Genomic DNA, 23,767 nt, shown 5'->3' with positions numbered 1-23,767 from the left:
GTTTGAGGCCACCCTGAGACTACCTAGTGAGTTCCAGCTCAGCCTGAGGTACAGTGAGACCCTACCTCAAACAAACAAAAAAGGTACCCACACAAAACAAAAGGAAAAATTCAAAAATCATTTGGAAAAACAATAATGGGCAGATTTCCTAATGATGGCCTATTTGACAACAAGAACAGAACACTTACAAAACACAGAAGATGGCAGATTGCTCCCATGCAGCCAGATCTTACGAGAGATGAGTTAAACTAGGCCACTAATATCACTCACAAAGAATAAGCTTCAGCATGAAGGCATTCCCAGCACCACATGAAGACAAAGTGCCTCCTGCCCATGGCCCAAAGAAAGACAGCAGTGAGAACACAGGTCTCAGAAGCAGCCCAGAAGAGAGAGAAGTGGCCTGCAAACAGAGAAGCCCCAGGGCCCAGCCATGTTGAGGCCAGGGCTACCTGGGCACCGCTGGGAGGGAGGAGCACAAGCCCACGCAAGAAGCTTGCCAGAGTCACAGCAGGCTGATGTTCGGGGCTAGGAAAGGGTTCTCACAAAACCCAGTGACTAGGAAGGAAGCAGCAGCTAAAATAAAACCAACGGCTGGGCTAAAAGGAAATAATATTAAGTGATAAGACAAAGAAAATGTCAACATTGCAAGCAGGACACAGGAAAGTAAGCAGGGTAGATACCCGAAGAGGAGGAAGGGTAGGGGAGGAAAGGAGCCTGCTTGTGTTCAGAAACAACATCAACTGAAGCCCAAGTCAGAGGAGGAAAGAAACCCAGTTTCAGGATGTAGATAACCCAGTCCCAGCACAGAGGCCCCAGGGGGGCTAGCACTGTCCATCCTGACCATGGCGGCTCTGTCCTGGGGCTTCGTCTGTAGCTTGGGGGCACAGTGGCTTCCACATGCACATCATGGGGCACCTGCATGGCTCCCACACAGCTGTACACAGCCCAAGCGGTGGGTGCACAGAGGGTATAGGCTCCTGCTGGCCCTGGCCTGCGGCAAGGTGACAGGAACTGGGACCTCGCTCAGGGCATGGTTCATCGCCAACATCACTTGAGGCGACATTTTCACTCACTTGAGAAGTGTTAAAATGTAAAACTCACATTCGCACAATGAAGACGTATAGTTTCTTGCCAAAACATAGTGATTTCTACCAGATGAGGCTGGCCGGGCAGCTCTCCAAACGCTTAGACAATAGTTCAGATCTGAACGACACAGGCATGGACTCCATCAGAGTCAGAAATGACAATAAATTAAAAGTGACTTCTCCGGTTTCAAAACTGCACATGACGTAGAAGAGGGCGTTCGTTGATAAGAGAACCATGAGGGTATCGATGCGTGCAATTTTATTTTTCATATTCATGGCTTGACATTTTGGGATCTTGTGTAGGAGATGTAAGTGGGAGGCTAGAGAAGACAGACAGCGATTGAACAAACTTTGGAAAAGATTTCCTCAACCACAAGATAGAGGCATCCGAGACGAAGTAAACGGCAGATCACACCAGCCTTGCTTGCTCTCCAACGTCATTTCTGAATCAGTGATAAAAGGAATGGCTCAGAAGGAAAACAGAAAGCAAGGCACCCCGCCCTGACTCCCCACCCCCCAAGGGCCCACTTCACCTCTTTGATACTCCCCCTTCCATGGAAGAAACAGCTGCTTGTTTCTTGCCAGTGTCTTTGTGAATATAGGAACAAGTAAAAGGCTGCCTTTTTAGTGTCCTCTCTAACCCAAATGTGTGTGTGTGTGTGTGTGTGTGTGTGTGTGTGTGCAAAGTTCGCACCTGCTTCTTTCCTATAACAGTGTGCAATGAAGCTCTTCGGGGCATTCCTTTGTACTGCTGCACATGGTAAGCAGGAATCTCCCTGTGGACACTGGGCCGACTGCCCAGCTCTCATCCAGACACGCCTGCACTGGGTGCTACCTGGTCAAGCACGCCGACGACGTACAGGAGTATCTGAGTGATAAATTCCCAGGTGAACAGTTTATGGGCTCACTGGACACGTGCATTTTTAATATGGATCAATATTGACAAATGGCCCTCTTCAGAGGCTGTACCAATTGATACTCCCACCAGGAATGTAAGTGAGTTCCTCACAGAACTGCCAACTGTTTGCTCAGACATGCATTGATCTGTGCAAAGCTGCCGGGTGAAGGCGGCACCCAGTGTTGTTGGAAATTGCTTATTTCATGGATGACGTGGAACATACCTTTTTTCTATTTTTTGGAAGACTCGTTTACTTCTCTTTTCTTTCTGGGAACTATTTCCTCATGTCCTCCTACTGGGTCTTCTTAACCACCTCTGAGAGCATCCTGTGTATTAGGAAGAAGAGCGAACACTCTGCTTTGACATGACCTGGAGGTGTTCCTTCTCAGAGCCACGTTCAAGACTGCGAGCCATTCGGGGCTGCAGAGCTGAAAGCAGCATAGGACGTGGCAAGCGGGGCAGGAGGCTGCGCGGGGTCTCCGCAGGGTGGAGAGAACAGCGCAGGGGCGGCGCAGGAGTGGGGCTCAGGGTCTCTGCACAGTGCTGGGGCCCTCCCTTAGGATCCAGCTGCTTAGTGGGGTCACGCAGAAGGTTTTGGTTTTTTCTGCTTCTTCATGTTGTCCGCATGAGCCACATTTCAAAAGGACCTCCGTAGGGCTGGGAGATGGCTCAGTGGAGAGAGCCCTTGCCACGCAAGCAAACCAGAGTTTGGACCCCTGACACCCTTCTGAAATGGTAGTAGGACAACTGGGCGGTGTGGTGGCTCACACCTTCAATCCCACCACTCAGGGGGCACAGGTAGGAGAATCGCCATGAGTTCAAGGCCACCCTGAGACTACATTGTGAATTCCAGGTCAGACTGAGCTAGAGTGAGACCCTACCTTGAAAACCAAAAGCAAACAAACAAACAAAAAATAGGTAGTAATCCCAGCAGCGAGGGGTTGGAGAGGAGACAGAAAGATACCCACAGCTTGCTGACTAACTTCTCCAACCAAACAGGTGAGTTCCAGGTTCTGTGAGAAACCCCGTCTCAGGAAAACAAGATGGACAAGTGGTGACGGACAAGGCCGATGTCAACCCCTGGCCTCCACACACACTCATGTGCATGTGCACTCCCCGACACACACACACAGGTGCCACACATACAAACACGAACACACACGTGCGTATGCACCACAAACACATATACATTAATGAAATAAAGGACCTCTCTCTTTCTGCCTAAGGCCAGAAACAAATTTTAAGAGTTTCCTTGTGTTATTTTGTATTTTATAGTGTGTTATTTTGTATTTCATTTTATTCTGCCATCTACATTTCATCTCCCGCAGGAGATAAGCCTCCCTGCAATGGCCTTGACCCTGCATGACACAGGTCTGTTTCTCGGCTCTTCTGTCCTGCTGTGCTGATCTGTGTCTCTGTCTAGAGGCCAGTGCCACACTGCCTTCACTACTGAGGTTTTATAACTGGGTCTTTACTCACCAGAAAATACAGTTAATCATGCCAAACAAGGAAGTTTTACCCTAATACATACGATGGACACCTACACACATATGTGTTCATAAGTCAACCTCTGACCTTGCTTTAAAGAGAGAACATTGAGACTACACGACCCCTCAGAAGAGCACGCGTGCCACACAAAGCCCACAGCCAGAGGACCACAGGGATCTGACCCTTTCGGGTGTCATCTTCTTTCCGAAGCTTTCAGAGCTGTAATAAAACCACAGTGGCACCATCTGTAATCCCAGCACTGGGGAGGGTGAGGCGAGAGAAGACGTGGTGTTCAAGGCCAGCCTAGGTTTATTGACAGTCACATGAACGACATTATTCACAAGGAACTCCAGCGTCCTGCTTTGCTCGTCACTCTGCCCCTGGCTTCTGCTCGTCACCTCCTTGTCTCTCCTTTTTCGTCACTGAAAACTGCTCTTTGTGCAAAACTGCTCCTCACGACAGTATTTGCCAACTTGAAAAAGTCCAACGATGCTTGTATTTTTATAAATAATTCATCGTATCCAAAAACGTGGCATTGTTTCAACGCTCTGCATGCAGCACTTGGTCTGCTCCGCAGAAGATGTTTTTGCCAATGTTAACAAAGACTTTTACCTTGACCTCGGGGGACGCAAGCTTGAGGCTTCACAGTGCGGAACAAGCACCCCCCTTCACCTGCACCCCGCAGACCTCACAGGGTGTCAGCATTGTGTGCACAATGACGCAACGCCTGGGCACTAATGCCAAAGAGTATATTTAGATCGCATGACAAAAAAAAAATGAATTAAATGGAGTTTCAAGTCATGCCAGCAATATTCGACAACTACATTATCTTTCTTTTTAGGAAAATTAACTTTTTTTTTAATTTTTGAGACAGGGGCTCACTCTAGTCTGTGCTGACCTGGAGCTCACTCTATAGTCTGTAGTTCAGGCTAGCCTTGAACTCATGGTGACCCCTTACCTCAACTTCCAGAGTGCTGAAGTTAAAGGTGGGAGCCATCACAACCGGTTAGAAAATTAATTTTTTAAAAGTTCTAAATGAGCATTCAACTAAAACCTGGCTCGTTCCCTTGGTAGGCTTTTTGTGTTTGGAGGTGTGCTGGGCAGGAAAGGTTAGAAATGCATGAATGGAACGGGTTCCTGGCCACAAAGAACGGTCAGGTAGGAGGAGAAAGACCAGACCCCAAAGCGGACAGTCCAGGTAATGCAGAAGCGAGGACGGGAGACCTGGGATGTAGGCTGGGGAGATCAGAGGCCAGCACGGACTCCAGCAACCACGGGGAAGGTCCTGATGGAGGACACAAGATGACTTGCAGGTAGTTTCCTGGTGACCAGCAGCCTGGGGCATGAAACACCCTGCAGGAAGTAGGTGCTGTGGGGTGAAGAGCTCCGGGAGGCAGAGCCCCAGGAACACTACAGGAATGTGCTGACGGACACAACAGCACCGATGGATGCCACCTAGTATGCTTAGTCTCACCTGTGCCCCTCTCGGTGGGTGGCTGTTCTCCAAGACTAGTACCTTGTGTCCTTGAAAGCAAGGACAGGTCCATCTTGCCATACTGGCCGCTGTGATGAAGATGGTGAATGGGGCATAGTTGGCACTTGTGATACCCGTGCATCACACTATCTAAGGGCACCATGCTCTGATCCTCCCTTAACATGAAAGATGGATGTCTTCCATGGGGAGACTGTCCCTCACCTAGTACATAGCTCATTGCCCACCCTCTTTCTCTCAGAGCCTCAGTGCCTTGGCATCAGGTTATTTCATGGTTCTTGAATCGCAGATGTGTTTCCTCCTCTGTGCTCTGCTCAGATCCTATCTTCTAGAATGTTCTCCTCATTGAAGCCTGCAACCCCAAACTCTTTCTCTACTTTCAAGACACCACTCAGATGCCACCTTGCAGGTCACTTTTCATGGGCACATGTGTTTGTGAGCTCCAAAGTGTATGAAGTGTCCAGATGTGCACCCTGGTACAGTCACTGCTGCCACCAGCACGAAAGTTTCCCCCAAGCTACCGTCTATCTGCATGGTGCTCCTTCTAAGTATCCCTGGCCACAACTCCACACCCAACTACCATGAGTTACTGACAGCCCCTCCCAGGCATCCAGAGAGGACTTCCACACTCCCATGGTCACTTCCATTCCACACGTTCCCTCTGAAAGCTTCCTCAGACGCTGCCCTGTGGTTCAGCTCGCTCCCAGATGACCATAATGCCAGTCAGTCAGGAGAAAATGGGCATATAGAGTCTGGTTATTTTTTTTAAAAAAAAAGTTTTTTGCCTATCTGCTGTCCTCAAAACCAGGCAGCAGCATCCACACCATTCTCCCTACAGCTACCTCTGAAGAGAAGGCCACATCTCAGCTCTCCTACCTTCCCAAAGAGGTCGCTCTGCCCTCATCTGCCTGATTCTTTCACTTCTTTCCTTTTGCAAATGCACACTGTCCAGCATGCCCATGGGAAGAAGCCAGAGTTTCTCCACTAGCACAACAGCTGTAGGATACCTTTCCTCTGTGGAGGACTAACCTGCCCACGCAAGGCTTGCCTGCCATCCACCCTCACCCCACTGAAATGGGGCTTCCAGTGAGGCCCTCCCACTCCAGATCGCGACATCAAGGCCACTGGTCCTTACGTGATCTTGGAGGCTCTTCCTCGGGCTCCATGGCACGTCTGTCCCTTATCACCTCCTCATACTCAGCATGCTCCTGTCCGGCGCATTCCTCCGTTCTTCTTCCCTCCCATCATGCCCTGCTCACTCTCACTCCCACAGCTCACTTCTGAGTTGCATCCTCCTGCCTCAGTGCTGTGGATCACATGTTGCAGTTTCCCATCTGGTTCAGGCCCCAGAATCCCAGAGGACCATCCTTTCCCTCCTTGCACCAAGACACTACTTGTCAACCAACCCCATCTTTCTTTCTCTCAGAACAGCCGAGTTCACGTTAGGCACCCTGTAGCCCCCTCTGCGGGCACCCACCCCAGCCTTCCTCTTCACTCGCCGGCCGTCACGCCAGCCTTGTCCACCAACCTTCTCAACATCAACTGTGCTCACTCGGTAGACGTCTCAGACTCACCACACAAACCCGCACCCTGCGCCAGCCACGCTCTTCCTCCAGCAAACCCCTTTCCCATCAGCCAGCTCCAAACTGAAAACAAAGCATGCATTTGGCCATCCCTGCTCCCCCCACCCACCTGCTGCCTCCGGAAGTCCCCGGGGAGCCCCTGGTGCATCTCATTTCTGTTGTCCTCCCTCTGTCCCAGTGGTCTCCACACACTGCTTCTGCAGGAGCCCCAAGATCCATTCTCCAAACCACAACCAGGTCCGCCTCTGAGGGCGTAACTCACCTCGCACCCACGGACTCACAGCCTTCCCAAAGCCCTCCCGGAACAAGGAGTGATGTAGTTTCTCCCCTAACTTACAAGCCCTGCTCTGGCCAATGTGTCGCCTTCACTGGTGTTAGTGATCTCCTGGGTCTGGAGCCGGAGCTCCATCAGCCTGGGGCCATGTGCCTGGGTGTTGGGGGGAGGTCTGCTCTTCTCTTGAACACTCCCAGGCTGCGCCACCCAAACCCCTCTCCAGACCAACCCGCACAGGCCCGAGGCAACTCTCTTTGGGGTGTTTTGCTTGCTTGCCTGGTGGGTTACTGCCTACACCCTGGAAAGCAGGCCCTGAGACCCACCCCGATGGAGGCAGACATACTGGAGGTGCGGACCCACCCCCAGCCCAGTCACATACAGCTGACCTTCCAATCCAGGAACCAAGGACGCCAGTCTCTACCGGCCACTAACATGCCACCGCCCCGCCCCGCCACCCTGTCCTCAACCTTCCCGTCATGAAGCGTCAGGCACATAGTCCCTGGGGTCTAGCTCCCATCTCCTCCTTCCTGCTGGGACTGTCGTCATAGGTCAGGCCTTTGCCTCCACAGTGGGGGAATCCCCACTCACTGTGGAACGTGGCTCCCGGCCCACCTTCCGCACCTGTCTCTGGGCAGTCCTTGTGGATCTCTCCTGGTCAGGGGTCCTTAGCTCTAGTGACCCTCCCCTACCATGCAGTAGGTTAAGCCCACCTACAGCTCGGGGGGGGGGGGCTTTCCCACCCACAATGTCTTCCCAGGGCTTCTGCCAGGGTGACCCTCTGGCCCCCTCCAAGCCACTGGCCTGGCTTCTCCATGAAGTCCCTGCTAGGCATTCCAAGCAGGTGTCTGATTGTGGCTTCCTCTGGAGTCCCCTCAGCAACTGGGACACAGAAGTAACCTCCTGCAGCTCTTAGAGCTTCGTGCCCAGTGGGAGAAGCTGGCTCTGTCGAGCATACTGCCTAGGTAGCCCCTAAAACTGAGTGTACTCCAGGCGCATGGTCTGGGACGTCTAGGCTCCTCACACACAGACGCCATGCTTCTTCCGTTGATGCCATGCCACTTTGTTTGCACCCTGGAGTTTCCCCCACAGGTGGTTAGGTCCCTGCCCCATGAGTGCCAGCCGCCGTCCCAGTCTCAGCAATAGGACAGAGACGGAGCCCGGCCTGTCCTCTCACCTCCTCCTTCTAGAGGGAGGACGAGCCAGTTAGCAGAGGAGCAGGACATGCTGGCATGACTGACAGTGCCACAGGTGTGAGGAAGGCCGGGTGCCTGCTGTGCCCTTAGACAGACCTGGAGAAAGATCAGCCCGGAACTGGACGTGCAGTGTAAAGGAGAATTAAAAACGTTTTCAACCACAGTAAGAGTTTCCCTTTTGCGTATAAATTACCCTTTCTATCCGCAGAATGCATGAGCTGTTTTTAAATCAATGGGACCTCACAGGCCATTGATTAGTGAATGATGGCCATGCCCTGTTTGATCTGCTTTCCAGTGAACAAGATAAGATGCTTGCTTCACCCTCCGCTGCACTGTGCTGTTCTGGGACGGAAGAAGTTCTATTGCGAACGTCAAGATCAATATATCAAGTTGGTATCATGGAAGGCTTTCATGTTCCATCGCCTTGCACTTAAACTTTCAGGGGGCACCTGTGTCATACAGGGTTTTTTTTTTCCCTTCAAATTAACAGATTTCATGAAATTACATATTAACAATCCAAATAGCACCAACACCACCCAGTTTAAATAGTTTGCCCTCTGGACTGAAGACCTAGCCAAAAACTAGCTCACCCCTCCAGAGGTAGCTGATGGCAACTCACTGCCCACACCCCACCTGCAGAAGTGCAGTCTTGCTTTGCTGGTCCTTCTACAGAGAGCCATGCCTGTGTGCCGGGTCCCTGTGTGTGTCGGGGGGTGGGGGGGAGGAGGTACCATTTTCACCTCCTCCAAATGGTTCTCCCTGAACAGTGTATGTGTCCTCACTACTAGCTGTCACTGGTCTCCTAAGGGATCTAGACCCATGCCCAGTGCTGTGCTGTGGGCGACAGGTTTCCCTTTGCAGCCTGGGCCTCACAGAGACAATGAAAAGACACTAATGTCTAGTCTAGGGTAGTCCTGGTGCGCTGAACACATTTGCGCTTCAAGTGGTTCTACATCTCTCCATCTGTTCTGGGTTTGGCCACACAGTGCTCCTGCCTCAACAAACAGAGTAAAGAGCGGTCAGCAATGGGTGTGGGCATCTGTATCACCCACAGTCCCTGAAAACACGTATTTGCTGTTCAGAATATTCCAGGGCACGGTCAGTGTCCTGGGCAGTCACACACCTCTCCTTTTCTCCATATCCTCTCTGACCATCAGTTTCCCTTACCTGGAACTCTTCATACCCCTTATAATAGCTCCCTATTGGAGTGGAATTATCACATACAGAAATGTGGGGTATCGGTGGCTCCAGCCTGTCTTAGAGAAATATTCTCAAAGCAGTCTCAAGTCTTTCTCCCCGGGTGCTGTGCTCTTCCCCCCACCCACCGCATCTTCTCCAGCCAGGTCACAACGTGGTGACAGCTCCAACCACCGACAACACACAGCCGGCCTTTCCTCCAGAAGACTGGGTGGAATTCACACTGGCCTTTCTCAGCATGGCTTCCCTTTCCAGCTCTGCCCTGTACACACGCCCCCCACCCTCTGCAAAGTGCACTCGAGGGACGTGCTAGGCAACAGATCGGGACCCTCCATGCTTAAGAATTCCCCACTCTGGGCTGGAGAGATGGGTTGGTGGTTAAGGCTCTTCCTTACAAAGTCTGATGGCCTGGGTTTGACTCCCCAGTACCCACGCAGTAGCAAGAGGACCTGGGGGGACATTGTTTTTCTCGTTCCCCCTCTCTCTCCTTGCAAATAAAGAATAAATAAATAAAATACTTAAGAATTTTCTGCTCAGTCAGCAACAGCAACTCCTTGAGCAGTGAAGCAGAGGTCAGCTGAGGGCAGGAAATGACGTGAAGGCAGGGACTGCCCCACTAGGACAGAGCAGCCGTGTTGGGCATGGGAACCAATATGCCAGGGGGCATTCACACACAACCCATTCCTGGGCAGCTGCCTCACCCCTGCCATTGGCAGGTTGCTCCACAACACTTGCTGGAGTCTGGGGCTGTAAAGAACCCAAGTTCAGTGGCTTCTGAAGTGATGCTCAGTACAAGATTGGGTGAACAAAAAGGCAGCACTAAGGTATAGCAATGAACCTAGGCCTCTGGATCTTCCATGGACAACAATCATGCCATAGATTTGTTCTAGTAACAGGTGGACTCAGCAGCCTGTATGTGACAACTTATTTGGCTGACCAACAGACCAAACTGAACGATCGACAGCCATTCAAACCCAACAGTTAAGATACATCTATCTCAACAAGCATCTGTGCATTTTTACATTCTTACAGAAACTTTTTGTTTACAAAAAGGTTCAAATTTTAAATGAAAATTATAGCTTTGGACCACAGAAACAAGGACACCCAGTGTGGGGCCAGGAGAGTCACAGTCTTCCCTGGATCCTCCTCTTCCATTTTTGAGTAAGGAGGGTGTGAGTCTGCTTACAATGTCCTAGCACTTACACACTAGCGACGTCGTGGACAAGGGTGCATGAGCCAGTTTGCTCCCTTCCAGGCCTCAAGCAGCTCCTGGGAGACCAGGGTGAGCTGGCTATAACTGGTCTGATCCCTTCTGGTTGGAACTGTGTGCAGAATGGGACCCTCAGAAGGCCCTCCCCCCGCTGTGTCTTCTCATAGGCAAAGCGGCTGGGGTTTCCTGGGACAACTTTGCCATCTCCCTGAAGCTGCTTGTTTTGCTTGTTCTGTCCCATAACCCCTGTCACTGCACCAGCCCCCACCACACGTGCCACAGTGGTGTACACAGAACCTCCTCGCGTCCTCTCCAGAAAATGTGTACCTGCCAAACGGATAAGACCCAAGCCTCTGGACCACCACCACCACCACCATCTCCCCCAGACAGTATCTGTTACTGCTAGTACAGTAGCATGTAAACGCGAGCGCGCGCACGCACACACACACAGTCCCACATCAGTTGCCAAATGAGTATTGATGTTTATTTTGTAGAGAAAGAATTTACAACTATGCCTGGAAGGGAATCCTCAAGCCTCCTTGGGTTTGCTCCAGCACCCCCAAGACACCCAGCTTGCCACACCCTCTCCCACCACCTTCCGTCCATGACCAGTCCATAGGGTCTCACTGGAGCAGCAAAAGTTCCAGTGCTGACCACCATCTAAGGGTGAGGCCTCAGGTTTTGCGCCTGCATTGCATACGCACAGGCGCGCCTTTCCAACCTCAGCATCCAGGGGTCTTGAATACACTGGACACAGCCTCAGGAAGGGGAGGTAGATGGATACCTGAGGGAGGCCACAGACCGGGAAGGTCAGCCAGGAGCACAGGGCCCACGTCCTGCTAGCCAATCAAATCAATGGGAAAGTAAAGCAGAAATTTACTGGCGGGAGTGGCCACTTGGCCATGTGGCCACCGTAAGGCAGCCCGCGCCTGGGAATCAGGATTAATGGAGGCCCTGCGGAGTAGGGACATGATCACACTTCTAGTGGCTGAACCCCAACGGCGCCCAGAAGGGCCAGGTTTGAGCCTGGACTAGGTGGAAAGGTCTCTGCTCTGGGTGCCCAGGAGCTCTGAGTGGGTCGAGGCCCCGAAGAGCAAGCGGTGGCTGGAAAGGAGAAGCGACCTGGCCCAGACTCGCCAGTAGAAAGCGCCGCTGCTCCAGCGCGGCCCGCGAGCGAGGACCAGACAAAGGCTCGGTGCGCACGCGGCAGACCGCGGCGCCCAGGCGGAGCCCAGGCGGAGCCCAGGGCCCAGCCGGCGCCCGGATCGCCAGGCGTCCTGCGGGCGCGACTTCGGCGAGCACCCGGCGCTCCCACCTGCCCCGCCTCGTCCGCTCCCTCCCGGTCCTCACCCGGTTCGCCCTCCATCCGCGACCACGACCACGACGACTCGCTCCTATGAGCACCCAGCGCCTCTTTCCTGAACATCTCCCGCCCGCCTCCTCCCTCCTTTAGCTTAGCTCTGCCTTGATTTCTCCTTTTGACCCGGCCCCTCCACCATGGCACGCCTTCGGCTGCCCCAGCCCCAGCGCACTTTCTCCCCGCGCCTGCCCGCCCGCGAGAGGCGAGTCGGAATGGTCACTCCACGGTCGTCCCGCGGGTCCGGGTCGGCGGCGCTCCTTTCTTCCATGACAACGCCCACTGGCCCTCGCCTTTCTTTACCGACCCGGACCGCGGCTACCCAGCATCTGCGTTAGATGGGCTGGGCTCTGGCTATGTGTGTGTGGGGGGGGGGGATGTGTTCTTCGTGAGGGCCCTAGGGGGTGAATGTCGTTCCATCCCACTGGTCCACACCAGATCATGGTCACCAAAGGCCGGGGACAGAGCTGGCCTCACATTTGGAAGCTCTGGATTCCGGCGCCCCGGCCTGGCCTCACCCCAGCCGCAGGGACCCGCAAGTGGAAGGAAGCTCTCTTACACCAGCCAAGCGGCCATCCCAGGGCAGCGCCGGCAAAAGCGGCAAACTTGGGAAAATAAATATGGGCCTGGCCGGTGTGGCTGGGACTGCCCGGGGGCGGGGGGAGGGGGCCGGAGGCGGGTTCGGTTCTAAACGTCCGGCTCTGGGTCACCCACCCTCCGCGCGCACGCGGGGCACCGGAAAACCCGCTGTCCCTGCGGGCTAACCGGCGCTCCCCCACGCCACCGAGGTGCCACCCGTTTCCTGCCCCTCCAGGGAAGTGCGGCGCGCACACACCCGCACCCACACACCTGCCCGACACCCCGCGACATCCAGGTTCCCCCAGAAGCCCCGACGGGGCGAGACGCCGCCCCAGCCGCGGGGACCTGGGAGCCAGGCCACTTACTGGGGCTCAGGAAACACTCGGTCAGCCTTCGGAAGCAGCTCCCATTATTCGAAGGTCCATCTTCCATGTCGGAGCCGAAGAGCGGCGGCGAGGCGGCGGCGGCGGCGGCGAGGGCTAAGCCGGCGCCTCGGGGCCACAACGGAGTTGGGCCGCCGGCGGGGCCGGGACCGAGGCCGGCGCCCGCGGAGCTCGGGGGGTGGGCGCGGCGCGCCGCCGGGTCGAGGACCAGCCGCGGTGGCAGCGGCGGCGGCGGCGGCGGCGGCCGGGGCCCGGCGCGGGCTGGGAGCAGCAAACGGTGGAGCGCAGGCGAGAAGAAGAGGAGCCGCCGCCGCCCTCCGCTGCCACCGCCGCTGCGGGGACTACTGCCGGGGGGGACGCTCAAGGGAGCTGCCTCATGCCGTCCTCCTCCTCCTCCTCCTCCGCCAGCATCGCCGCCGCCGCCGCCTCCTCCGCGGGCCGCCGCCGCTGCGCCCTCCCTTCCTGGGAGACGCGCGGGGAGGAGCGGGGGAGGGGGCCGGGGGGGGCGGCGGCCAGAAGTGCCAGGAAGATGGGGAGCGGGGGGAGGGGGCCGGGGCGGGGAGGGCGAGCGCCAGCGGAACGCGGGCCGCCACCCAGCCGCAGCCGCCGGCGCTCAGCGCCCAGAGAGCTCCTGGGACCCCCGCGGGGCCTGCCGAGGCGGAGGAGGGGGGAGGGGAGGGGGGCGGGCACCGGGGCGCGGCGAGCTCCGCCCGGTCTCGGCCCGGCGGCTCCGGGGCCAGGCCCAGGCCCACCGCGCTCCCCCAGCTGGCCGCGCCGCGCGGGGGTTCCGGGCTTCGTTGGCCCGGGCCGCTGCCGTGCTGGGCCCCAGCGGCGGGCGGCCGATCCTGGGGGCGGGGAGGGAGCGGCTCCTCGAGGCTGGCCATGGCCCTCCTCCCCGTGCCGCCGCGGGGACGGGCGGGCGGCCGGCGGCGGGCGGGAGGGACTCGGCGGGCTCCGCCCCCGCAGGACCGGCCGAGCCTCCGAAGCGCGCCGGTCCGGCCCTTCTCCCCCTCTCCTGCGTCTCCGGCTCGGGGTTCACCGAGCGCTCGGCTTGGGATGCGGGAAGAAAGCCGGGCTGGGGGCCAGGAGTCCCCTGTGGCGGCGCCTGACGGCGGGCAGGGCGCGCGATCCGCTTCCTTCCAGACCCGGGCAAGGGGCGGCGGAGACGCTGCCCGGCGGCGCGGCGTGGTCCGTGCGCGCTCCGGCGCCTCAGCCTCGTTGAGCGCTGGAAAGCAGCGGGGAGAAGCGCCGCAGTGCCGCGGCCCGTGGAGGCGGCGGCGGCGGCGACAGAAGACGCCCACTGGCGGAGCAGGCGCTCCCCGCGTCGGCGTCGCCCGCGCCCACGTCGCGCGCCCGCTGGGGACGCCCCCTCGGTGCCAGGCCCCTCGCACCCTACCGCACCCTGAGCACCGAGGACACCCCTAGCCGGCCCGCGGGCCGGGGTCCGCGGATTGTCGGCCGCGCTTTGTTACATCTGGGTCGCGATTCGAAACCCCCGCAGCCAGGCAGCTGTTCCAGCTGTGCGCCGTTGGGCGAGCCGCGTTGGTGGCCCGAGCCAGGGAGGCCTGGGGCTAGCCGACCAGAGCTCCCTGCAGGGGAGTGCAAATTCGGATATCCAGCAGGGGGTGCAAATCGGGGCAGTAAACTGAGGTTTCAAAGATAGTTCATGCCCAAGACTGCCTTTCCCAGATCCACTTTCAAACGAAGTTCATGTGCCCCACTCCTCTTCTTCCCAGTGGGGCTTAGGGATGGCACGTGCCAACTGTGGCTCACAATACAGAGAGTCGAGAGACCGCCGCTCTAACACCGCTAGGCACCTTAGGGCCACCCCACCCCTTCCTCGGCGGGGAGTCCAGACAAGTTGCTAGCGAAGGAAACGGCCGCCCAATGGGCGCTCGGAACCAGAACAGCAGAAGTTCGGGAACTTGAAGAGAGAAAGCGCAGAGAGGCGCGTCCCAGCCCTGGCGCCTAAGGGGCCTCTGGCGCTCTGGGTGGGAGGACGGGGCGACGGCCCGGTGGCCCCAGGGTGGGACGCACATCCCGGACTCCCTCAACTGGGTCAGCTTCCCGCAGGGAGCCCACACGCCACAGCCCAGCTTTTAGCCAGAGCCAGGTGGTGGCCAGAGCGCTCGCCGGGCTCCGTGGCGCAGCAGCTCCGCGGACCCTGGGCTTTGCGCCCCAGACCACGTCCTCCCCCTGCGCGGGGTTTTAATCTCAGTCCACGTGACTCCCAGGATTTTGATTCCAAGCTAGTTCCAGAGTCCTTCGTAGTCAATGCTTCTCTTGACTCCCATGCAAGCCCGCCACAGTGAAGAGTGGCATCGATATAGCCGCCCCAGGTGGACTTGGGGGATTGTCGGTCCCCAGCGCTTCTTTTCGCTCCCAGTAAAAACCAGAGCGGGGGCGGGGGGCGTCTTGAAGAACCGTAGACCAATTCAGGACGTCTGCCTTGAGCGGAGGCAATCCATTCACATACTCAGCAAGGAATCCCTGAACTGTAGATCATCCAGAAAATGGTACTGGAATCTTACCTTGGGGGCGCAGAGCCTCTGTTTTCACAATTTTTCCCCCAAGCGAAGAAAACGCCAGGCCGAGGGAGTCGCGCTGCGGCGTCCCCCGACTGCAGCCTTGGGGTGTCTGTGCGGTGCCCGCACGGAGCGCACACGGGCTGCCTCTAGGAAAGTCCGGCTGGCTCTGGGTCCCGGCCCCGCGCTCCCGCAGAAGGGGCTGCCACATGCTTAGGGGACTGGGATTTCTCCTCGTCGTTTAGGTTTTAAGCAGCTGCACTTTCTGGAGACATTAAAAAGATTTTCTCGTTACTAGAAATTTTACTTTGAATTTAAATGTAAGCCACCTTGAAGGTGCAGGGGGCAACGGGGAAACATCAAATACTGTTCCGTGAGCCTTTGTCAAATCAGGACACAACCTGGTCTCCAGAATCTGCCTTCCTCCTTTTTCTTTTCATCCTTCTTTTCTCCAGTGTATTGCTGGAAGAGACACATATTCTGGGCAAATTAAAAAGTCAAGAAAACAACAACAACGGAAAAGAGATGAACTCAGGAGGTGCTCCCTGCTAGGCAGCGAGGCTTTGATCTGTGTTCTCTGCCCTTAAAACTGGTGTCCACCGATGTGCCCTGCACTCTGCCACTTGCCCTTCTGCCACAGGTGGCTTGGAAAGATGTGAGTTACAAACACAGGTAGAAAGGCTTGTCTCCACGGTACCTTCAGGTGTTGCCACATGCTGACCTGTGTCTACAGCGTTCTTTTTCTTTCCCTGCCCTTTGAGTTTCTCTTACACCAGGAATTGGGAGAGGATGTGTCATTGGACTTTGTTTGTGGAAGCCTTTCGTGAATGAGCCCACTGACCCAGGAGTGAGCCCCCGTAGCATCTGATATTTCTCCACAACTTTGCCATATCCGAGTGAATGACATCGGATTCTAGCTCAGCGCAGCCACGGGATGAGCGAAGGCAGTAACAGGCACTGTGGCCGTGGTTCTTGGCGAAGGAACGGATTTTCCTCATTTGCACATGAAGCACCAGCCCAACTTAGAGGGCGTGAAAGCTAAAAGCACATTAAGAGAGCGGTCAACACCAGCAGAGGTATTAAAGCTGTGAGCACTTCTCGGTGGACATTTCTGTAATAGGAAGCAGGTGGCTGCCCGTTCCCCAAGGAAAGTGCTCACAAGCCGGTTCGCACCAGCGAAGAATCCATCCTCAGTGATCTTTGCAGCTGTCCACGAATTTACCTTACCCAAACGTTCTTCCTCTGGTTGCTACTCTAAAATCAAACCCATTCTCTGTTACTTTATTTTGCTTTTTTTTTATTTGCTTTTATTTGCTTTATTGCCCAAAATTCTTTTGTACTGGAAACAATAACTGCCTGTCATTATGTACTTTGCAATATGTGCTTTTACAAAACTATAGGTTAAGGTAGAGTCTAGGAAATTTATAAATGAGGTATTTCCTCAAAATATGATTTTTATGATAATGGATTGTTGTGCCCTTTTAATAACTTAACAGTTAAACTCATAACTCAGGCGGTTAATATTTTATGAATGTTCTTGTAGACATGCAAGCCATATTACTGCTCAGAGCTGTAAGTTTTATGTTACTGCTTCTGAAAAGAACTTGTGTTCTCTTTGAAAATGATAAATTCACCACTTTACTAACACAAAACCCAAAGTGAAGTAAACATTAAAATGGATCGGTTAAGCAAACTCTATTTAACAGGCACTTTTGCTTTAATTTGGTCTTTGTAACTTACCTAAAACACATAGCAGAACAATTCATAAACAAGTGTAGTCATCCCCCTGAACTCAGACGTTTCAACTTACTAGTAAATTACCCACATGTTGTTTATACCAATTTTCCATATTCTAATGAGATAATTTATTACTATCTGATATGTTAAAATTGAATTTATCTTCTGGGTATGACTCACGTACCCATGGCCACCAAGTACTTTCAGTACCAGTTGTAAGTCTGTCTTGCCAGGAAGCTTCCTGGAATCTTGCTCTTCCCCAGCCCTCCATAGACTTATTGGGGAGACTCTTCAAACACATATCAACATGTTACACTGAATGTTGAGAAAGTTAATGTCTATCTGATTTGCGTTATTAGTTGTTAACAGTCTGACATCAGGGGTCTTACCAGCCCACAACAGACACACAGTCCTTGCTGTCCTAATGGTCACCTGTTGCCAAAAATTACACATTTCTATGATTGTCGGTGTGAACAAATCTTGACTAAAGTGAGGGCTGATATCTGACAGTATTGCCAGGGTCAAACCTAAAAGGGAGAAAAACAAGGCCATTATAAACCTGGTTAAGAAAAACAGTATTATAGTCCATATCTGGGATGGGACAGTCTTGAAAAGAGATCAAAGATGGTAAAAACACTCCTTCCCTTACTATTCATTAAATCACTTTTATAAATTAAAACATTAATTTGAGACAGTTTATGGTTTATTACTTTATGCTAAAAGGTAAATACCCAGTATACATTGTATTATCCCTTTCTTTGAAAACACCAAAATATCGGGGGATGTAGGCCCATAACATGGCGAAGCTCATGGCACGTTGATTGACAGCACTGTGAAAGGAAATCCAGCCTGAAGGGATTGCTCAGTGGTTACGCCACTTGCCTGCAGAGCCAAAGGACCAAGGTTCAATTCCCCAGGACCCACACAAGCCAGATGCACAAGGTGGTGCATGATTTTGTAGAGGCTGCAGGCCCTGGTGCCCTCTCTCCCTCTCCTTCTTTCCCTGTCTCAAACTCTCTCTCTCTCTCTCTCTCTCTCTCTCTCTTTCTACTTCTTTCTCTCTCAAATAAATAAATAAAAATAAATACATTCATAAAAATTAAGATTAGAATACAATAAAATCAATAGCATCAAGGTTCAATTCACTTTTGGTATTATGCATGACACACATTTATAATTCATGAATATATCAAATCTTTGGTGTTTATTCCATCTGAAAAAGGGATTAAGTGTTTTTCTTAACTGAAATAAGACACAAGTAGAATGTTTTGCTAAGCAGAAGCATAGAGTTTAGTTTCCTCAATACAATAAACTATGCACCATGTGTGAGGGTGTCGAGCCCTGGAGGTGCCCATGTTATATACTGCTGCAGGTCTATGGTAGTGAGCACTGAGCTCTTGGGGAAGCAAGGCATGCATGAATACTCGTAGGTAACACTGCTGGGTGACCAGCAAGAGCTGAATTTCAAAGTTTTGATGTTAAAAATGCATCAGATCACTTTAGAAACCCATTAAGTTATTGATTGTCAGTGTTTCACCATAAGCTTTAGCATGTTTAGTAGGTTTCCAAGATGGCCACAAGAAAAGAAAAAAGAAAGAAATATTGTTGGCTTTTGCAGCTCAGTTTCAACAATAAGGACCAAAATGGGTCACTTCATCAGAGAATCATTGCCTTCCTGTTCATCTCAAAAGCAAGGGGAGGCACAGCCAAGAGCACAAGTGATCGTCTCTAATTGTCTTCACCAGGACCAGATCAGGTTGGCATTTGGGGGCACAGGCTCCTGCAGACTCACTCAAAGGGGTGAAGTGTTCTGATGTCAAACCTGGGCTCCTGAAGAGGACAGGTGGACAGGTTTTAAAGAGGAGAAAGCAATGTGTTTTATCCTAAGCTTTTCTTTTTCTCTTTTGTTTTTTTCAAGGTAGGTTCTTGTGCTAGCCCAGGCTGACCTGGAATTCACTATGTATTCTCAGGGTAGCCTCCAGCTCATGGTGATCCTCCTACCTCTGCCTCCTGTGTGCTGGGGTTAAAGGCGTGCGCCACCACGCCCGGCTTCCAAGCTTTTCTTATTAAAAGTGTCAAGAGGATAAAAGAGAGGGAGGAAGAGAGAGAGAGAGAAAGGAAGAGAGAGAGGAAGAGAGAGGGCTTATAATGGTGATGTAGCTTGTACTCTGTTAGAGCAACATACAGACAGATTTCTTGAGGACTTGGATATGATGGGTTCAAGACTCTGATACCACAGCTTCTCCAAATATATGTTGCTCCCATCCCCATATGGGGTGATATAACTGAAGGTGGGATTATAGAACAAAAAGACAGAAGTTAAAGATTTCTAGACACCCAACAGCTAAAAATTCATTCAAGCAAGGTGTGGTGGCTGAAGCCTTTAACTCCAGCCCTTGGGAGGCAGAGATAGGAGGATTGCTATGAGTTCAAGGCCAACCTAGGCTAGAGTGGGACCCTACCTCAAAAAAAAAGTTAAATCAAAACACTATGCTGATGAATGAGAGGTGATTCTGGAAGCAATTTCTGGTGTTGCAATACATGACTTCGCTGTGGCCGTGGTTTCGAGCCAACAGCGTGCACTTTCCTGTGCTGCGCGTACTGTCATGCCACTTACGGCACAAGCAACGACGTCTGAAACACCTGGGCTCAGGCTCCAGGCCACTGTGCGTCATCAACTGCAGTGTTTTTATCATACATAGAGTCTTCTGCTCTTATATAAGCACATGGATTTAATTACAGAAAACAAAGACAATATTTTCTCACTGCCCTTTCTCAACAAAGTATCACATCAGTACATCTTTGGATTGTATTGTGTTAGAGGGTTTGATTTTAAAAACTGTTTGGGCTGCTGACTTGAGTTTCATAAAAAAAATTCTTAAGTGAATTTTTTATTAAAATTATTTTGTTTATTTTTACTTATTTATTTGAGAGCGACAGACAAAGAGAGAAATCGAGAGAGAGAGAGAGAGAGAGAGAGAGAGAGAGAGAGGAAATTGGGCGTGCCAGGGCCTCCAGCCACTGCAAAGGAACTCCAGACCCATGCGACCCCCTGTGCATCTGGCCAACGTGGTTCCTGGGGAATCAAGCCTTGAACCAGGGTCCTTAGGTTCCACAAGCAAGCGCTTAACTGCCAAGCCATCTCTCCAGCCCTTCTTAAGTGAATTTTGACTTGGGATTAAGAAAGTATTTTCAAAAAATTCTGAAATTGCCCTAAACATACCTCTGACTGTTTGTACTACATATTTATGTAAAGTGGCATTCTCAGCATTGATGATTATAAAATCAAAATATCTTTCAACTCTGGAAAGGGTTGAAAATCCTCTATGTCCTGTATCAAACATTCAGCCATCTTGTTAGTATGTAAATTTTCTTTCACTTTTCATGAACTGTACAATTATATGTGGGCTAAAGAATTACTCTAAAATAATTTTTGTTATTTTTATCAGCAAATGTCCAATTTGATCTGACTTTATAGGCCTGTATATTTTTGAATATGAAATGTTCCCCTTAGGTTCCTGTGTTTGAGCACTGGGTCTCCAAGTGGTGGCACTGTTTGGGAAGGTGATGCAGCCTTTGGGATGAGGAATCTTACTGGGAGAAGTGAGTCATGTTTTATAGTTTGAGCCCACATCTTAACTGTCCCTGCTTCCTGGCTATGGTGAGATGTGACCAGCCGGTTTCCCACTGCCGTACCATCCTCGCCGTGACATACTGTACACCCTGGAACTGGAAATTAAAGAAGCCCTTCCTTTCTTAAACTGCATCTTCTTAGGTATGTGGTTGCAGTGAGTGGAATAACAGACGTGCATCAGGGTCTCTATGAGGAGGAGCAGACAATGGAAGCGTTCGAGAAGACTTGCTCGAGAGTATGTGGGCACAAATCATCTACTGGGGTCTCTGACGGCAGTATGTACGCTGAACCTGCGAAATGCACTCACAGAAAGAATTACTAAATCACAGGAGCCCAGAGATTGATAGATTGGTTTGTTTTTTTTTTTTTCCTTCTGGCATTTGCTTTCTATGTGATTTGACAGAGAACCAAAGAAATCTTCCAACATGGGCCAAGCAGGTGGACAGGTGGACAAAGTGGTATTTTTGCTACAGGTATGCAACATCTCTCCCATAGTTCCCTGTCCACATTCATTTTATTGGATTCAGAAATAGAGGTTGTATGTAAGTAGAATGATTGAGATGGGGAGGTAATAAGATGGAGAATGGAATTTCAAAGGGGAAAGTGCAGGGGGGTGAAGGAGGGTATTAGCATGGGATATTTTTCATAATCATGGAAAATATTAATAAAAATTGTGAAAAGGAAAAAAAAGAAATAGAGGTTCACAACTCTGTCCACATTGTGTTCTCAGATTGCAGTCACCAACAAAGGCAACACTACTCCAGGAGGGTCTCCACCCTCACTCTCCTGATAGTGGAAGAGACACTGGCGTAGTCACAGGACCGGGACGTCACTATGTCTTCAGAGATGGGCGATGAGTTCAGCAGGGGAGCTAAGGCGGCAGTCTCTAACCTCCAGGGCTGCCACTTCTCCACGCCAGCTCTCCAGGGCCTGTGTTGTGACTCACTATGGGCAGGAATGCTGGCTTTTCTCCTTCTCCCTCAAGCACTCCAATTCTGGTAGAGATTTCATTGAAAGTTTCCAAAATCTCTTCCCAGGAGTCTTGTGCTCCTGCCACATGATCTTACCCTATGCCTATGTGCTCAAAACAATCTTAGGTAAGCGCCCTAGCCCACTTCAAATGCTGTCAGGTTTTATATGTGTGTGTGTGTGTGTGTGTGTGTGTGTGTGTGTGTGTGTGTGTGAAAAAGATACACTAAGAAATCAAATCTATCCTGTCTAGTTGGAAGTATCCATAGTAAACCTCAATTTTACTTTCTGCCTATTTTAAGATATTCATCTGCCATGCCTAGGAACCACCCCAAGGTTGAAGGCCACCTCAGTTTCAATCAAGAATCTTATCACCCCAGAATTATGTGCCCATATCCATAGCATTGAGCTCTCCTGGATGGCTTTGCATTCTCTGACATATTTCTCACTTTAAAATGACCCATCTAGCCCAAGCCTGTTTTTATTGCACATAGATGGCCATAACCTTATATGCTTTTTAAAATGAGTCACAAAAATGCATCAAATAAAAGAAAGGAAACACAGGGTGACTTCAAGGCAATGACATCATAGTTACCAGTTAGCCGCAGTCGGTTCTCATCCACACTGCAAGAGGCCTTACCACAGGGACAGTGAGAAATGCTAAGGGTCACCACCAACTCAGATTCCATGCATTTGACAAGTTAGACAACCAGGTAAGGACAGGCAAGGCTGTCACGTGCATTCTGAATGATCCTCCTACTTTGTGAAAGAAAATGGAAAGCAGCAATTAAAACCAAGCGAAACCTAATGTGCTTTTCTTTTTCCATCTGATCATCTTATATAATTGAAGACGGAACCATGACATAATCACCATAGTGTGAACATTTCCTGCACATGCCCTTTTCTCACCTCGCAAGTCTGCTAAAAGTGGAGGATTGAGTTGTACGTAGAAGAGAGCCAACAAGGTCTTAGAGTGCCCCGATGTGCCAGCAGGGTCCATTCTTTCTATGAAGACAAGAATGGGGACAAACTGAAGCAAGAGTTGAAGCCAAGTGGCATGGGGACCCTTTAAGACGAATGGTGGTCATCTTGGAGCCTGAAGAACACTTTGCACATGTCCCCTTACGCGGTAGAGTGTCTCTGTTGGACGCGTTAAGGTACGCAATCTAACAGACGGCCCTCCGTGTACCCAGCGTCTCAGGCCCTTTGACCCATCATGCAGATCAGACCACACTGAGTGAAGACATTTCATAGGTTTTCTATGTATTCATGTCAATTTACCCTTTTTTGGCAAGAGGTTCAATATTTTTAAATAAATAACAAATTTTTTGTTAAGGTAAAAGACACCTAACATAAAATCCACTGTTTTGGCTTCTTTTGGTGTATGTAGTCCCGTGGCTTTAAAGATCTTCCAAATGTTGCTTCACTATCCATCTCCAAATCCATTTGCTGTTCTCAAATTTAAACTCCACACAACCTCTTCCTCAGGGCCTGGATGCCTCTTGAGCAGTCACATTGGAGGTCAAGTACATCAAGGTAAAACCAGGAACACAGGGGCATTCACATATCAGTAAGAAGTAAAGGGAATTTTCAAAACACAAAGGAGGCATTCTCACAAAAGGTCGACTTTAGTTTTTGGAGGTAAGAGGTAAGATACGTCTGCTGCATTGGGAAATGTGAAGAGAGGAGCGGCAGGTGAGACCCAGACGCTGTAGGTGAGAGAAGAACGGTGGCCGACGGAGGCCTGTGCTTGGTCTGTTTTCTTCTTAACACTCTTGGTTTTTTAACTGATACATGAAAACACAAAATTTACAGATACTTAAAAAGGTATCATGTAAAGCGTGATACACAGTGCCATGTTTAAATCAGAGTACACGTATCTTGTCCCTAAACATATATCATTTCTTTGTGGTGAAAAAAAAATACAAATCCTTTCTTTTAAGTTTTTCACTAGTTTTAAAGAAAAGATCCTTCCTGTAAAAGCCCAAAGTCTACTTTCTTATTAATACCATCTCAAAATAGGCTAAAATGAAACCTTCTGGCTTTTTAAAACATTTAGATTAAACTTTGACAACCCTCTTCCCCCAAGACCAGTAAACATAGTGATTTCACGTTTTAGGAATTCAATAAGCACACCAACCCATGAGGAATAACAAAGTGAAG

At 51.4% G+C, this 23,767-nt stretch overlaps 1 protein-coding gene across 1 annotated transcript in view; it reads right to left on the bottom strand.

The window, feature by feature from the left end:
* Pde10a (phosphodiesterase 10A) overlaps positions 1 to 13,623 on the bottom strand; it is a 201,710-nt gene extending 188,087 nt beyond the window's left edge. Inside the window, 2 exon segments of the mRNA XM_004651088.3 lie at positions 12,722 to 13,235; positions 13,237 to 13,623. Coding sequence (XP_004651145.2) covers positions 12,722 to 13,235; positions 13,237 to 13,623 — 901 coding nt within the window.
* Between the last annotated feature and the right edge of the window lie 10,144 nt (positions 13,624 to 23,767).

This window comes from Jaculus jaculus, chromosome 9 (assembly GCF_020740685.1).
Source record: "Jaculus jaculus isolate mJacJac1 chromosome 9, mJacJac1.mat.Y.cur, whole genome shotgun sequence".
Lineage (NCBI taxonomy): Eukaryota > Metazoa > Chordata > Mammalia > Rodentia > Dipodidae > Jaculus > Jaculus jaculus.
The sequence above is the reverse complement of the archived record's forward strand: the minus strand, read 5'-3'. Positions and strand labels throughout refer to the sequence as shown.